Source organism: Macaca nemestrina, chromosome 20 (assembly GCF_043159975.1).
Source record: "Macaca nemestrina isolate mMacNem1 chromosome 20, mMacNem.hap1, whole genome shotgun sequence".
NCBI lineage: Eukaryota > Metazoa > Chordata > Mammalia > Primates > Cercopithecidae > Macaca > Macaca nemestrina.
The window spans coordinates 3,582,428-3,598,107 of NC_092144.1; the positions used below are offsets into that span (position 1 = coordinate 3,582,428).

The 15,680-nt window shown below is 59.8% G+C and overlaps 1 protein-coding gene across 4 annotated transcripts in view; it reads left to right on the forward strand.

The window, feature by feature from the left end:
- Nucleotides 1–15,204, forward strand: part of LOC105485384 (protein inhibitor of activated STAT 4) — a 29,917-nt gene extending 14,713 nt beyond the window's left edge. For 3 of the 4 annotated variants that reach the window (XM_011747702.2, XM_011747694.2, XM_071085958.1), the window contains 9 exons: nucleotides 778–862; nucleotides 4,163–4,204; nucleotides 4,585–4,675; nucleotides 4,794–4,922; nucleotides 5,005–5,110; nucleotides 9,170–9,243; nucleotides 9,485–9,645; nucleotides 13,198–13,328; nucleotides 13,441–14,264. In XM_011747702.2, coding sequence (XP_011746004.2) covers nucleotides 778–862; nucleotides 4,163–4,204; nucleotides 4,585–4,675; nucleotides 4,794–4,922; nucleotides 5,005–5,110; nucleotides 9,170–9,243; nucleotides 9,485–9,645; nucleotides 13,198–13,328; nucleotides 13,441–13,700 — 1,079 coding nt within the window. In that variant the 3' untranslated portion in view covers nucleotides 13,701–14,264. Of the gene's footprint in view, nucleotides 1–777; nucleotides 863–4,162; nucleotides 4,205–4,584; nucleotides 4,676–4,793; nucleotides 4,923–5,004; nucleotides 5,111–9,169; nucleotides 9,244–9,484; nucleotides 9,646–13,197; nucleotides 13,329–13,440 lie in introns of all 4 variants that reach the window. The other variant, XM_011747721.2, reaches the window with a different exon arrangement.
- Nucleotides 15,205–15,680: the final 476 nt, after the last annotated feature.

Sequence of the window (15,680 nt, forward strand, 5' to 3'; positions counted from 1 at the left end):
AAGTCACGACTTTGAAACGAGCCTGGCCAACATGGTGAAATCCGATTTCTACTAAAAATACAATAATTAGCCAGGCGTGGTGGCTATTTGGGAGGCTGAGGCAGGAGAATTGCTTGAACCTGGGAGACGGAGGTTGCAGTGAGCCGAGATCGTGCCATTGTACTCCAGCCTGGGCGACAGGGTAAGACTCCATCTCAAAAACAAAACAAACAAACACAAAGAACAGTGTTTTCTGACTGCGCCTCTGCTCGTCAGTCCAGTTGTAAGTCATAGGGTAGGGCCCAGGCTTGTGAGCGCCATCGCCTTCATCCCGTCAGTACCTCCGGCGCCACCTCTGTCCATGTGACGCCATGGCCACCTTGCAGGCACGAGGAGAGCAAGGGCCGGGTCCATTTTGTACTTAGGAGGGAGGAGGGATGGCAGGTCCTGCAGGCCTGGCTGGGTCCAGCTCTCCCCCCAGGCAGCTGGGCATTTTTCAGCCTTCCTAAATAGACGCCTGCATCCCATGGGCTGCAAAGGGCACTGGCTCTCTGAGTGGCCCTCAACAGGACACGGGCCGTGGTGAATGGCCCCGAGAAGGGGATGGGCGGGAGTCCTCCCTCATTCTCCTCCCTCATCCTCCTCCCTGGGCGGCCCCCACCTCTGCCCCACATATCTGTCCCGCCAGCTTCCCATTTCCTGTTTCCTGATCTGAAGAGGAGAAGGCCGGGAAAAGCGACTGGGCTCGGGGGACCTGCCAGGGACCAGACATGCCCATGACCCTGTGTTTGTCTTCAGTCCCACAGAACAACGAGAAGCTTCAGGAGAGCCCGTGCATCTTCGCATTGACGCCAAGACAGGTGGAGTTGATCCGGAACTCCAGGTGCGCGGCTCCCCCCCAGCCCCGTGCCCTGCCGCCCGCCCGCTTTCTCCTGGGCTCACTGGAAGAGCCGGCAGCCACGCCCACTGCAGGCCCGGCTCGGGCTCAGTCCAGAACCGTGCTTCGAGGCGGTGGCCGGGTTCGCTGCCTTCCAGAAAACCCCGTCCTGAGTCTCACCTGCTGGGCTGTGTGCCCACTGCCTGTACCCTGCAGCCCGCTAGAGAGAGGCGGACTGACTGTCCCCTTTTAACACGGTCTTGCCCTCTGCATGTGGGACCATCCTGGGCGCTGCAGGGTGCTGAGTAGCATTCCTCGCCTCCACCCACTCCATGCCGAGAACACACCCATGTTGTGACAGCCACAGATGTCCCCAGACGTTGTCCAGTGTCCCCTGGGGCAGGATAACGCGGGTGAGACCTCCCTGGGTTATTGGATTCCACGTACCCCCAAGAGACTCTGCGTCCCCTAATCCTCTGCCCTGCTGAGGTCCCAGAAGGCTGCACACATTGAAATCCACACCCTGAGTTGGAGGGGGAGAGAGGAGGAGAATCCCGGGAGCTGGGGTCCCTGGTTTACACCGCCCGCCTTATCCGGAATTTATTCTGGTGTCCAGTATGAGCAGGAAGTTAGGTGTTTTGTTTTGTTTGTTTGTTTTTGAGACTGAGTTTCACTCTTGTTGCCCAGGCTGGAGTGCAGTGGCACGATCTTGGCTTCCTGCAACTTCCACCTCCCGTATTCAAGCGATTCTCCTGCCTCAACCTCCCAGGTAGCTGGGATTACAGGCGCTCGCTACCACGCCCGGCTGTTCTTGTATTTTTAGTAGAAATGGGGTTTTGCCATGTTGGTCAGGCTGGTCTCGAACTCCTGACTCAGGTGATTCACCCACCTCAGCCTCCCAGAGTGCTGGAATTACAGGCGTGAACCACCGCGCCCGGCCAAAGTCAGGTTTTTTTCCCAGATAATGAACGCAGGGTTTACCCCTGTGCACCGTGGATAGTGAGGTGGGATCGTTCCCTCGGATGTCCCCAGACACTGCCCTCAGATGAGGACGGTTGAACTCTAGCAGGTGAGGGGCCAGTGTGGCTGCCCGGTGCTCTGCTCCTCCCTCAGTCTCTCTCAGGCTGTCCTGCCTCCAGCTGAGACAGATTCTTGCCGGGGCAGCCTCATGGTGGGTGCTGGACCCTCAGGACAGGGGAGGCCTTTTGCCCAGGTCACCGCTGAGTCCGTGGCAGGGCTGGGCTGGGTGCCCCCATTTGATGCCCAGCTTCTCATGCTCAGCTGCTTCAGACCCACCGCCTCTACTTGCTGTGGGGCCAGGTTCCCGGGGCCTCCCAGCCTGGCCCTCACACCTAGTAAGGGTTCAGAACCAGCTGAGCCAGGCTTGGCCACGGAGGCCTCTCTGCCTGGGTGACCCAAGGTGGTGACATCACCTTCCTCCTCTTCCTTGTCTGTGAACCTGGGTCCACACAGCTCCACCCGCACTGCGTCCTTGCTGCGGGGTGCTTGAGCCAGCCACACAGTATAAAAACATCAGTTTGGGTTTCTCCTCAGAAAGCTTCTGGACATTTCCTTTTCTTTTTTTTTCTTTTTTTGAGACGGAGTCGCTCTGTCACCGGGCTGGAGTGCAGTGGCGCGATCTCGGCTCACTGCAAGCTCCACCCCCTGGGTTCAAGCGATATTCTTCTCCTGACTCCGCCTCGCGAGTAGCTGGGACTACAGGCATGCGCCACCACGCCTGGCTAATTTTTGTATTTTTAGTAGAGACAGGGTTTCACCATGTTGGCCAGGATGATCTCGATCTCTTGACCTCGTGATCCACCCGCCTCTGCCTCCCAAAGTGCTGGGATTACAGGCGTGAACCACCGTGCCCAACCCGCATTTGTATTTCTTACGTTGAGATATGATTTGCATGCCATAGAATACGCAGTTTTTAAGTGTGTCATTGAGTGGGTTCTCGTGGATCAATAGGTAGTGCAGCTCCCACCACTGCCTAGTCTCGGAGCAATTGTGTCCATCCCCATCAGCCACCACCCTTCATCCGCTGGCCCCCACGCATCCCCTCCTATCTCCATAAATGGGCTTGTCCTAGACATTTCGTAGAAGTGGAGTCACACACTGTGGCTTTTTTAAATGATTATTATTTGAGACGGAATCTCACTCTGTTGTCCAGGCTGGAGTGCAGTGTCGCGATCTCAGCTCACTGCAACCTCCGCCTCCCAGGTTCAAGTGATTCTCTTGCCTCAGATTCCTGAGTAGCTAGGATTACAGGCATGTACCACCGCATTCAGCTGATGTTTGTATTTTTAGTAAAAACGAGGTTTCATCATGTTGCCCAGGTTGGTCTGGAACCCCCGACCTCAGGTGACCCACCCACCTCCGCCCCCCAAAGGGTTGGGGTTACTGGCGTGAGCCACCTGTCCTGTGTGTCCTTTTGTGTCTGGCATCTCTCACTGGGCGGGACGTCCTCACGGTGCACCTGTGCTGAGGCCCGGGTCAGCCTGGCTCCTTTCCGTGGCTGAGTCACGTGCCGTGTGTATTGGTCCTTCCGTCTGTGGAAGGACACTCAGGCTGCCGCTACTTTGTGGCTGTCGTGGTCATTTCTGCTGTGAACATCCACGGATGCGTCTTTGGGTAGAGAGACTTTTTCCTCTTCTCCTGGTGATGTTTCTTATTAAAGTTTATTCTCAGGTGTTAACTGGGTTTTTTTTTGTTTTTTTTTTTTAATTTGGAGAGTGTTTCTCTTTGTTACCCAGGCTGGTGTGCAGTGGTGCAATCATAGCTCACTGCAGCCTCCGCCTCCACGGGTTCAGACGATCCTCCTGCCTCAGCCTCCAAGCAGCCGGGACCACAGGTGTGCACCACCATGCCCGGATAATTTTTTGTATTTTTTGTAGAGACAGTTTCACCATGTTGCCCAGGCTGGTCTCAAATTCCTGGGCTCAAGAGCTCCGCCGGCCTCGGCCTCGCAGACTGGGCATTTTCTTGCCGTTGTGAGCTGGCTGCTACATTCCAGCATGCACGTTTTAGCTGTTTCCTCGCAGTGAGAGGCACCTGGCTGCCCTCTCTGGTTCAGGGTTTTGCGGTCGATTCTCTTGCATTTTCCAGGGAGGCCAGCCCCTCTCCTGACCCCACAGCCACTCCTGTCTCACCTGGCCTGCACAAAAGAGTCCTGGGCCTCAGTTTCCCAGCTCTAGGGGAGGGAGCCTTGTGGGGTGGTGGTCTCCACCTTGTGGTGCAGGCTGAGGTTGCGCCTTCCTCACTCCTCTCTCCTTTCCTTTCCTCCGGTTTGCTCCACACCCACAGAGAACTGCAGCCCGGAGTTAAAGCCGTGCAGGTCGTCCTGAGGTATGCCCAGGTGTGCCCACGACCCCAGGGCTGGACCCCCGGCCACCTGCCCCTCCTCCCCCCCGCCCCCCAGTCCTGGTCCAGGCTCTTCTCAGTCTCCCCTGCCAACAGCAGAGCCCAGCTCCCCCCAGCCTGCCATCTGTCCCTGTCTGGGGATACGCCACCATCCCACCACCTGCTCAGGCCACACCCGGGGGCCCCGATACCCCCCATGTCACCTTCTCCAGTGCCCCCATCACCGCCACTTGACTCCCACTTGTGTGCCCCCGCAGCGGCCCAGCCCCTCCTGTGCGCCTCATGGTCCCCATTGTTCCCCACAGCGGCCTAGCCCCTCCTGTGCGCCCACTCCTGCCGCCCCATGGTCCCTGTTGTCATTGCAGAATCTGTTACTCAGACACCAGCTGCCCTCAGGAGGACCAGTACCCGCCCAACATCGCTGTGAAGGTCAACCACAGCTACTGCTCAGTCCCGGTGAGCACGGCCTGCCCCGCATCTGCTACACGGGTTTGGGGGGCGTGGAGGGAGGGTGGGGGCCGTTGGATTTTCCAGCCATTCTTGGCTCGAGGCTGAGCGGTCTGTCTGCTTGCAGGGCTACTACCCCTCCAATAAGCCTGGGGTGGAACCCAAGAGGCCGTGCCGCCCCATCAACCTCACCCACCTCATGTACCTGTCCTCGGCCACCAACCGCATCACCGTCACCTGGGGGAACTACGGCAAGGTGAGTGCATGCTCGGTGCCCACCCTGCCCTCCTGCCCCGGCCCCCGCCCTGCCAGCCCTAACCCCGCCCCTCTGTCCCCAGAGCTACTCCGTGGCCCTGTACCTGGTTCGGCAGTTGACCTCGTCAGAGCTGCTGCAGAGGCTGAAGACCATTGGGGTGAAGCACCCGGAGCTGTGCAAGGCACTGGGTGAGCAGCTCAGGGCCACCTCGGCCGAGGGGCAGGCCAAGTCCCCCCTGGAAACCTTCCCTGTACTGGGCGAGGGTGGGGGGGCGTGCACCCGAAGGAGATGGGTAAGGGGCTGCCTGTCACTCTAGGGGTCCATGGCCTCCCCGCTGTGGCTGAGGAGGTCTGTGGAGGATACGGATGGCAGAGGGGGCACTTGGCAGTGGGAGCTGCTGTGCAGAAGCCTGTGGGGTCACACCTCGTGTTGCTGGCCCCAGGCGCCCCAGCCTACAGGGGTCCAAGCAGCAGAAGAGCTGGGGCCTTGTTCCTCATTCCGGGGCAGCACAGAGGCCGGGAGGGGTGAGAGGAGTCCAGAGGGAGCTGCGCTCTAAGCAGGCTCTTCTGGTTGCCTCAGCGGGGTCAAGGGTGCTGCGGGGCCTGGCGGGGCACGGACAGCGATGGCCATGGAGGCAGTTGCTATGGGAGGAAGGTGAACAGCGGCGGTCTGACCTCACATGGTGAGGCCCCATTTTATCTTTTTTTTTTTTTTTTTTTTTTTTTTTTTTTAAGAGAGTCAGGGTTTCCAGGAGGTGGAGGTTGCAGTGAGCTGAGATTGCACCGCTAGACTCCAGCCTTGGCTGCAGAGCGAGATTCCACCTCAAAAAAGAAAAAAAGAGGGTCTCACTGTATCGCCCAGGCTACAGTGCAATGGTGTGCTCATGGCTCACTGCAGCCTCTGACTCAGGCTCCAGCCATCCTCCTGCCTCAGCCTCCTGAGTAGCTTGGGACCGCATGTGTTTACCACCACACCCAACTAATTTTTTTTTTTTTTTTTTTGTGAGACAGAGTCTCACTGTCACCCAGGCTGGAGTGCAATGGCATGAGCTTGGCTCACTACAACCTCCGCTTCCTGGGTTCAAGCAATTCTCCTGCCTCAGCCTCCCGAGTAGCTGGGACTACAGGCACCCGCCACCACACTCAGCTAAATTTTTGTATTTTTAGTAAAGACAGGGTTTCACTGTGTTAACCAGGATAGTCTCGAACTCCTGACCTCGTGATCCGCCCACCTCCGCATCCCACAGTGCTGGGATTACAGGCGTGAGTCTCCGCACCCGGCCCCAACTAATTTTTTAATGTTTCCTAGAGACAGGGTCTTGCTGTGTTGCCCAGGCTGGTCTTAAACTCCTGGGTTCAAGCGGTGCACCTGCCCCAACCTCCCAGAGTGCTGGGATGACAGTCTTGGCCTCCTTTGCACCTGTTCAATATTTTTTAAGTAACACGCAGAGCAATTTTAAAAGAAAGCCTACTGGCCAGGCGCAGTGGCTCACGCCTGTAATCCCAGCACTTTGGGAGGCCGAGGCGGGCGGATCACGAGGTCAGGAGATCAAGACCATCCTGGATAACACGGTGAAACCCCGTCTCTACTAAAAATACAAAAAACTAGCCGGGCGAGGTGGCGGCGCCTGTAGTCCCAGCTACTCGGGAGGCTGAGGCAGGAGAACGGCGTAAACCCAGGAGGCGGAGCTTACGGTGAGCCGAGATCGCGCCACTGCACTCCAGCCTGGGAGAGTGAGACTCCGTCTCAACAACAACAAAAAAAAAAGCCTGCCAAGCTGGGCAGGTGAATGAGTCCCCCCCGTGCAGCCGCACAGCACAAAGCCAGCATACAGTTAGCCCTGCTTGGTGGCTGTGTGGCCTTGGAAAGTCACTGGCTTTCTCTGGTGGCCACTGTCTTCAGGAGAATAGATCTGAGCCATCTTGAGGGCACCTGGGCCTCTCTCTGGACCCCACATGCTTGGGGCTCAGGCCTCAGTGGGCTCCACAGGCCTGTTCTATGGAGAGGCTAGGCCTAACCTGGAGTCCTTTGGAGCTGGGAGTGGGAGTTGGGCAGGTGGGCGAGGACTGGGACCACCTGCCAGACTGAGAAGAGGGTGGTTCTGGGCCAACCGGGTTAGCTCGTGCCCCCTTCCAGAATGCTCGCTGTTTTCAGGTGGAATCTGGGCACCACCCCAGCCCCTTGGCAGAATGGGGGCCAGAGGGTCTCCCAGCTGCCCTTCCTAGCTGCCCAGGGCTCCTGTGCCCAGGCCTGAGTTCCCCATGAGCACTGCCCTCCTGGCACAGCCAGGCCCGGGCCTCTGGCCCCTGTTCCTGACCACCAAAGGGCACCTACTAGCCTGGGTGTCCAGAAGCCTGGAGCAGTGGTGGGACTGCCAGGGGCCTGCGAGCCCCATCGTGTTGAAGCTTCCTGCACACTCCGGTCCCCCAAGTCAGGAAGGATAGCCGGCAGCACCCCCTCTGCAGAGCAGGATGTGCAGGGGTGAGGCCCACCGCAGAGTCCCGCATCCCCGGCCAGCCTCCTCCAGGCTCGGGGAGGGAGGGCCTGGCGATGTCCCCGTGGGACCAGTGGGGACACTGAGGCACAGATTGGCAAAGTTAGGGTTCTGTGACCTGGGTTTCCCCGCCCTGCCTCCCTCTTCCCTCAAAGGGCCCTTTCTTCAACACCCCCCCCACCTTCCTTTCCTTTGGGGACAATGGCCAACTTGAGGGAGGAGGCTGGGGCCGGGCAGGCCTCTTCTAGGCCCATGGGGTGGGGGCCGGCCTTAACTCCTCAGTGACCAGAGCCTTGCAGTGCTGGGGGCTGCAGGGTCAGATTTCCTCTCTGAAGGGGTCTCCTGCCGCTTCCCACAGCTGGCCCCAGCCTTAGCCTCTTTGTCACTGGATTTTTTTCTCGTTGCACCTAGGAAGTCCTCACGTTTGCCTCACTTGAACCCTTCCTGCTGCACATGTCTTTCTGTACATGGAGAAGGGAGAGCTTGCTTTAAAATCAGATGGGCACCTGCATCCCCTCTTAGCTGCCCAGGGCCCCTTTGCCAGGTGTGAGGTTCCACGTGGGCACCGGGCAGCCAGAGCTGGGTCCCAGGGGTGGAAACTCAGCCAAGGAGTGAGCGACTAGGGCAGCCTTGGCTCAAGCAGGAGAGCTGCTGGGAGCCTGCGAGGGGGCCAGACCATGCTGGCCAGCTTGTGGCTGCCACTGCGTCCCTACGGGAGAAGGAAGAACCCACTGCTGCACACACAGGCCGGGGGGCTGGGTGGGGGTCAGGAAGGAGGAAGTGGCTTCCAAGCGGCCAGAGACAAGTGGTGTTTCAGGCCGACAAGGGGTGGTAGGAGCATTTCCAGACAGAAACGTCAGGACAGCTGGGGGAAGCGGGGAGACAGGCTGGCACCATCACTCTGAACCCCAAGTCGGTTGGGCAGGTGGCTTCCTAGAGGAAGCAAAACTGGTCCACTAGGCAGCTGAGGGCGGGTGGTGGATGGAGAGGCCCTGTGGACTGTGGGCCAGGGTGGTCTGCCCTGCAGGGCCCAGGACTGGGGGCTGTCCTGAGCTAGCCGAGGATGGAGTTCAGCCGCATCCCAGAAGTGTCAGGAGGCAGCCGGGGTCCCCGCGTGAGTTCCTTCTGGCTGTGGGCCTGCTGCCTGTGGAGGGGAGGGCGGTGCCTGCCCCGAGCCTTCATGTTTCACGTGTTTGCCCGTGTTCCGTGCAGCTTGCTGGCGGGCACCGTCTTTTCCTTTAAAGAAGCGGCTACACTCCTGGGTGTGCGGGCTGCCTCGGCGTGGTGTCCGGGGCTGGGCGGCGGCCGCTTCCTGGCTCACAGCCGGGAGGCCCCCGGGTCCATCTCCCAAAGGAATCCCTGCCTCATTCCCCACTGTGGCCTTGGGGATGGTGCGTCGGTGACGGAATTAAGTCACAGCAATGACCCCGTCGGTGGCTGTGTTGCATGAAACTTTCCAGAAAAGTCCCGTGGGTCACAGCCCACGCGGGATAGGGGAGGCCACATAGGCCACCTGCGTGTGGGGGCTTCGGCTGGGTCTGTGGTGTGCCCAGGTTGTGGTCAAATCTAATGGTGGTCGCCGCCTGACTTCCTCTGGTGCCTCGTGGCCCTGAGCCACACAGCGAGGCTCAAGGCTCGTTTTGAGGGCATCTGTTCTGGGAGGTGGTCATGGGTGCTGGAGAGAACCCGAATCCCAGTCCTGTGCCCCACTGTGCCCACCTCTCTGATGGCGTCCTCCGTTCCCTCCCCACAGTCAAGGAGAAGCTGCGCCTGGATCCCGACAGCGAGATCGCCACCACTGGTGTGCGGGTGTCCCTCATCTGCCCGGTGAGTTGGGGCAGCCTCCTCCTTGGGGCCTCTCCTGCGGCTGTACTTCCTCCCTGGTGGCCCTGGGCCCAGGGCATCTTGGCTGGACCGTGAGCCTGCGGGGGCAAGGCTGGTCTTGGTCCCTCCGTGTTCCTGAGGCATGAGCGTTGGAACAAGCCACAGGATGGAGCTGGGGGTGAGGGGTGCCGGGTGGGCGGGCACAGCAGACGGGTGCCATGCTCACGCAGCCCCTCCCCCGCAGCTGGTGAAGATGCGGCTCTCTGTGCCCTGCCGGGCAGAGACCTGCGCCCACCTGCAGTGCTTCGACGCCGTCTTCTACCTGCAGATGAATGAGAAGAAGCCCACCTGGATGTGCCCCGTGTGCGACAAGCCAGCCCCCTACGACCAGCTCATCATCGATGGGTGAGCCTGGGGCCCCGGGAGGGCGGCCGGAGCCGGGCGGCCGTGGAGATCTCGGCGGCACCCTGCTTCCTGCAGACCCCGTGCTGCCCCAGCAAGACAGCAGTGGGGACACGTGGTCCCGGAGCTTTGGAAGCCCCGGGCTGTGAGAAGAGCCCGTTTCTTCCTCGCAGAACTTTTCAGAGCCTTTGCTGTGCAGGCGATAGGCATGTAGCTTAGGCTGCAGAAGGCGGGCTCAGGTCCACCCCGCTCCCACATGACCTCAGGCAGGTGTGACCTTGAGCTCCAGGAGTGTGGTTTTTGCCCCAAAAAACCAAGCCGGACTCTGCTTTCACACGGCGTTCGCCCCAGGACGCGCAGCAATGGGGGTGGCTCCTCACAGGCAAAGGAGGTGGTGCCCCCTGGAGTGCTCTGGCCACGCCATACCCTTCCCTTCCTGGGTGGCACAGCTGTGGCCAGGCATTCCCCAGGCACCAGGGGACAGGAGGACAAGACCTTTCTCCCTGGAGGGAGGCTCTGCCCAGGGCTTAAGTTTCCAGAAACTGAGCCCTGTTGTCTGTGGCACCTGATGCGGCTCCTGCATGGCGCCGGCCACGCCCACCTCTCATCCCCAGAGCCTCTGGCAGGGCGTGAGGCCACAGCCGCACAAGCTGGTGCCCTCACAGGCGGGAGCAGGCCCTGCCTGGGGGGGTGAGCTGGGCCCCCAGCCTTCGGGTGCACGGCCTCAGTGGACCGTGCAGGTGAAGGCAGGGCTGGCCTGCCTCTGGGGTCATAGATTTGGTCCCTAAGTAGACCTCCGGTTTGTGCAGTTGTCCCCATCCTGGGAGGCAGACCTGTGAGCTTCCCCATTTTACAGACGAGGAAACAGGCTCAGAGGAGGCAGCCAGCAGCCGGAGCCCCCCTCGGCTCACAGGGGGCCAGACTGGGACTTGAACTTGGCCTGAGTCTGGGTCCCCTCTGTGGAGGGCTGGGTGGCCACCCCCTTGCATCCCAGCTTCGGGTAGAGAGAGGAGACCCTGGGGCCGGGCACGTGGACTGCCTGAATGGCTGCTCTGTTCCCAGCTTGACAGCTGTGAAGCCGGGTGCCCGCCTTCCCCCACAGGCCCGGAGTGGGGCTTGGGCTTGGGGTGGCGGCAGCTCTTACAGCTCTCACAGCTCCAGGGCCACCGGGCTGGGGCAGACAGCTGTATCCCACACAGGCCTTGGCCTCAGCAGCCCATGGGACTCAGTGTAGCCAGGGAGGCTTCCCGGAGGAGAGGTCCTTAATTCATACTTTGTTCCATGAGCCCTGTCGTCTCTCTGTCCCTGGCTCTGAGTGGGTGACCCCAGGGTCCCCAAAAGAGTCCTGTTCCAGACCCTGCCTACAGGGAGCCTTGTTCTTGGCGGGGGGAGCGGATAGAGGAGCAGAGCCAGACATAAACTGCTGTGTCTGTCTTGGAGAGGAGGAAGAGAAGCTGTGGGGTGGGACTTTGGAGGGTGAGAAGGAGTTTTGCAAACAGGGCAGTGAGCAGGCAGAGCTGTGCTACGCCTGGGGTGGCCCCCCGGCACAGGGGGCTCTGAGCATTGCCTCAGAGAGACCTCGGTGGGGCGGGCGGGGGACTGGCCTGGGTGAGAGGAGTCCCATCAGCCTAAAAAGTGTCGCCCAGAAGGCTGGGTATGGTGGCTCACGCCTGTAATCCCAGCACTTTGGGAGGCCGAGGCGGGTGGATCACGAGGTCAGGAGATCAAGACCACAGTGAAACCCCGTCTCCACTAAAAATACAAAAAATTAGCCGGCGCGGTGGTGGGCGTCTGTAGCCCCAGCTCCTCGGGAGGCTGAGGCAGGAGAATGGCATGAACCCGGGAGGCGGAGCTTGCAGTGAGCCGAGATCACGCCACTGCACTCCAGCCTGGGGGACAGAGCGAGACTCCGTCTCAAAAAAAAAAAAAAAAAAGAAAATGTCGCCCAGAGCGGGACGAGGGCTGTCCTGTGTGATGAGAACGACACCACTGCAGGCGCCTGGGAGCAGCTGTAGCCTTGACAGTAACAGGCCAGCCTGGGCCCTGCATGGACCCATGAGGCATGGGGCCTCTCCCCAGACACCCCCCAGCCACTGCGCCCTTCCCATCCTGTGGGTGGGGAGACCGAGGCCCTTTGGCCAGGACGGGGTCGGGGAGCAGAACCAGTGCCTGCCTCCAGTTGGCCCTGTGGCCTCAGGGAACTCATCCCCTTCCTGAGCCTCTGTTTCTGCGTTTGTGAAATGGGACTGGTAGGACCTCCAAGGAAGAAGGCCGTACACAGCGGGGGCGCTCTGGAGAGGCTGTGGCTGGGATGGGCATGGGGAGCCCTGGCTCTGCTTCCAGTGCTGCCCTCACAGCCTCTGCAGGGGCTTTGAGCAGCCTTCACTGCAGGCCGTTTCCTCATCTGGGGGGTACACAGTGCAGTATGAAAGCAGATGTGGGCGCACACCCGCATGCCCACACATGGATGTGGTCCACACCGTCTCACACACCCCCACACCCATACAGTCCACACCGTAACCCACACCCACATACCCACATCCCTACAGTCCACACCGTCACACACACCCCCACACATCCATAGTCCACACCCTCATGCGAACACACCATCACACATACACCTATACAGTCCACACCATCACACATACACAATCCATACGGTCCACATCACACATGCACACACCTATACAGTCCACACCGTCACACATACATCCATACAGTCCACACCATCATATACACACACATCCGTACAGTCCACACCATATACACACCCATACAGTCCACACCGTCACATATACACACAAATACATCCATACATTCCACACCATCACATACACACCCATCCATACAGTCCACACTGTCACACATACAAACACATCCATACAGTCCACACCATCACACACACACCTATACGGTCCACACCATCACACATACATTCATACAGTCCACACTGACACACACACAATCGATACCACACCGTCACACACACAAATTGATACCACAGTGACACACACACACAATCGATACCACACCGTCACACACAGTCTACAGTATACAGTCACACACACAGTCTGTATAGTCTACACTATCACACATCCATACAGTCCACACCGTCACACATACACACATCCATACAGTCCACATTCACGTATGCCCACATGCATCCACACATGGATGCACACATACACTCACGTGCACGCTTGTACACATGCATGCATGCACACCTGGAGGTGCCCAGAGGGGCAGGGAGGGCCAGACCCCTGCAGCCCCCACATCCCCTGCTCTTGTGGGTGGTTGGGGGCCACTGGTTTTGTGCATCCTTGCCCCACCACCCCTGGCGGTGCCGTGCGCATGACCTGCCGGGGATCAGCAGCTGCAGGAGCCTGAGGCCAGGGGAGGGAATTCAGGGCCCCTGGACCCTGTAGTCGGGGCGTGAAGCTGCTCTTGCAGAGAGCAGTGGGAAGTGCCTGGCGGCATCCAGGAGGAATGGAGGGCTGGGGAGTTGGGGGGGCGGGGCACCCCCAGCCGCATCGTCAGCTGCCCGCCTCGCCCCAGGCTCCTCTCGAAGATCCTGAGCGAGTGTGAGGACGCCGACGAGATCGAGTACCTGGTGGACGGTTCGTGGTGCCCAATCCGCGCCGAAAAGGAGCGCAGCTGCAGCCCGCAGGGCGCCATCCTCGTGCTGGGTGAGTGCCTCGCCACCACCAACCGCGCAGTCCCCAGCCAGGGCCGCCTCAGTTTCCCCATTTATCAGTGGTTGCATCCTAAGTACCTGCACCCTGTCGCTATCACCCGCAGGCCCCTCGGATGCCAATGGGCTCCTGCCTGCCCCCAGCGTCAACGGGAGCGGTGCCCTGGGCAGCACGGGTGGCAGCGGCCCGGTGAGCGGCGTGGAGAATGGAAAGCCGGGCGCCGACGTGGTGGACCTCACGCTGGACAGCTCATCGTCCTCAGAGGATGAGGAGGAAGAGGAAGAGGAGGAGGAGGAGGACGACGAAGAGGGCCCCCGGCCCAAGCGCCGCTGCCCCTTCCAGAAGGGCCTGGTGCCGGCCTGCTGACCCCGGCCGCACACTCGACTTTCCTGGTGCTCACCACGCAGAGGGGCGCGGGCCAGCCTCAGGCACAGAGGGAGGAGTGACCTTTCTTGTTCTTTTTCTTGTCGTTCCTTTTGTTTTTCCACCCCTTTGCCTGGCTCCTGGCACCTGTACCTCTGGACTCTCCTATGGGGGATTAAAAAAAAAGTAAAATGACAAAAAAAGATACAAAAAAGAAAAATGAAACAAAAAAGTCAAACTCTTCAAAACAAGGCCGGCCACCCACACAGCCGCCTCCCCGGCTGGAGTCCGAGCCGGGAAGGGGTAGTGGGCGGGAGGGACCAGGACGCTGCCCCGCGCCCTCCCCTCCGGATGCCCAGCTGCCCGCCACCCTCTTCCCACGACCATTCCAGCCGGTGCGCAGGGCCCCGGGCGGCGGGCGGCGGGGCACAGCCCCTCTCTGGCGACCACTTTGATGTTTGTCTCTTCCTTTGCTTTTTCTCTGCAAACACATCCTCACCCAGAGACCCTCATGCACCGAGCAACGAGCGTTGTAGCCAAGAAGCCATGGAGTGGGTTGGGGCTGGGAGGGGCAGTGGGGCGGGGGGATGGGCGGGCAGGATTGGGGGACGGTGGGCGGCTGGGGAGGGTTTAGCCACAGATGTGTTGTATTTTTTGAAAGTGCAATAATTTGGTATTTTGAAGACCCGGCGTGTGGCCAGGAACCCCCGGGGAAGGCGGGGGCCCAGGGTGCGGCACCGTGTGGCGTGGGGGGGTCTCAGTTTTCTAGCCAGCTACCTCGGTAACTCCAATTCAGGTTAACTTCCCTACGGAACAGCACAGATGTCCACAGATGTCCACAGCTGCCGCCGCCGCTGCCGCCACCATACCCCAGTCCTTGGGGCACGGAGGGGTGGTCGCTTCCCAAGGGGCAGCAGGGACTCCGGCCACCCCAGCTCTTGTTTGGGTTGATTCCTCTCCTTTTTGCTCTTGGTTTTCCGACGGGTACGAGGCTGGCACCCTGTCCCCCGGGAGCCTTGCTTTTCCAGCAGGACCAGACCAGGGGCCTCCCTCCTGTCCCCAGGGGTTCCCGGCCCCTCGCAGGCCCCACCCATGCCCTTGGCCTCAGGGTCCAACAACTGGGGGCGCTTCCGGGGCTCTGCCTCCAGGATCCTGCAGCTGGGTACCCCCCTCGCCCCCCAGGAGACCGGGGCACAGGCAGGGCACCGACCTTACCTGGTTCTCCAGACCTGCTGCCTGCGGTCTGTTTTGCTTTTATCCTCCCCAGCCCAGAATTTTCCTTTGTATAAACAGAACTCCTAGTCAGGAAGCAATATCATTTCAGGTCTAAAGAAAGGGACGTGCATCTGGCCGAGGGCAGTTCAGTCTCGCTGCAGAGCCCGCAGCCCGCTGCGCAGCTCGGCCCCTCCCGCCCGCACGGGCAGCTGAAGGCCGCTGTTTTCTAATATTTGTATTCTAATTTAATTGTTTTTAAAAAATGCAAATAAAAAAGGTCGAGGTGAAGCCACCCAGGCGTCCGCTTTTGTGTGCCCTGTGTCTCTTTCAGTGTGTACCCTGTAGTGGGGGGTGGGGTTGTGGGAAGGACAGAAACAGCCCCACCCACATCTCTCTGTCATGGTTATTGCTGAGTTTCAGAATTCAAAAGGTGCTGCTCGTGGTCAAATGAGGCAGATTTTTATTATTTATTTATTTTTAATAGACATGGGGGTGTCTCGCTATGTTGCCCAGGCTGGTCTTGAACTCTGGGCCTCAAGTGATCCTCCTTCCTCAGCCTCCCGAAGTCCTAGGATTATAGGCATGAGCTACCATGCCCGACCTGAATCAGGCCAGTTTTACTGTGTACTTTACTGCCTGGGCCCGGTGTCCACCAAGCTGGGAGACTGGGTGAAGGGGCTTGGGCCATACACGGAGTTCAGGTCCCAGGATTGTCCATGGCTCTCTGGGTGGCCAAGAAGATACACAAACGTTTTGCTTTTGTCAGAG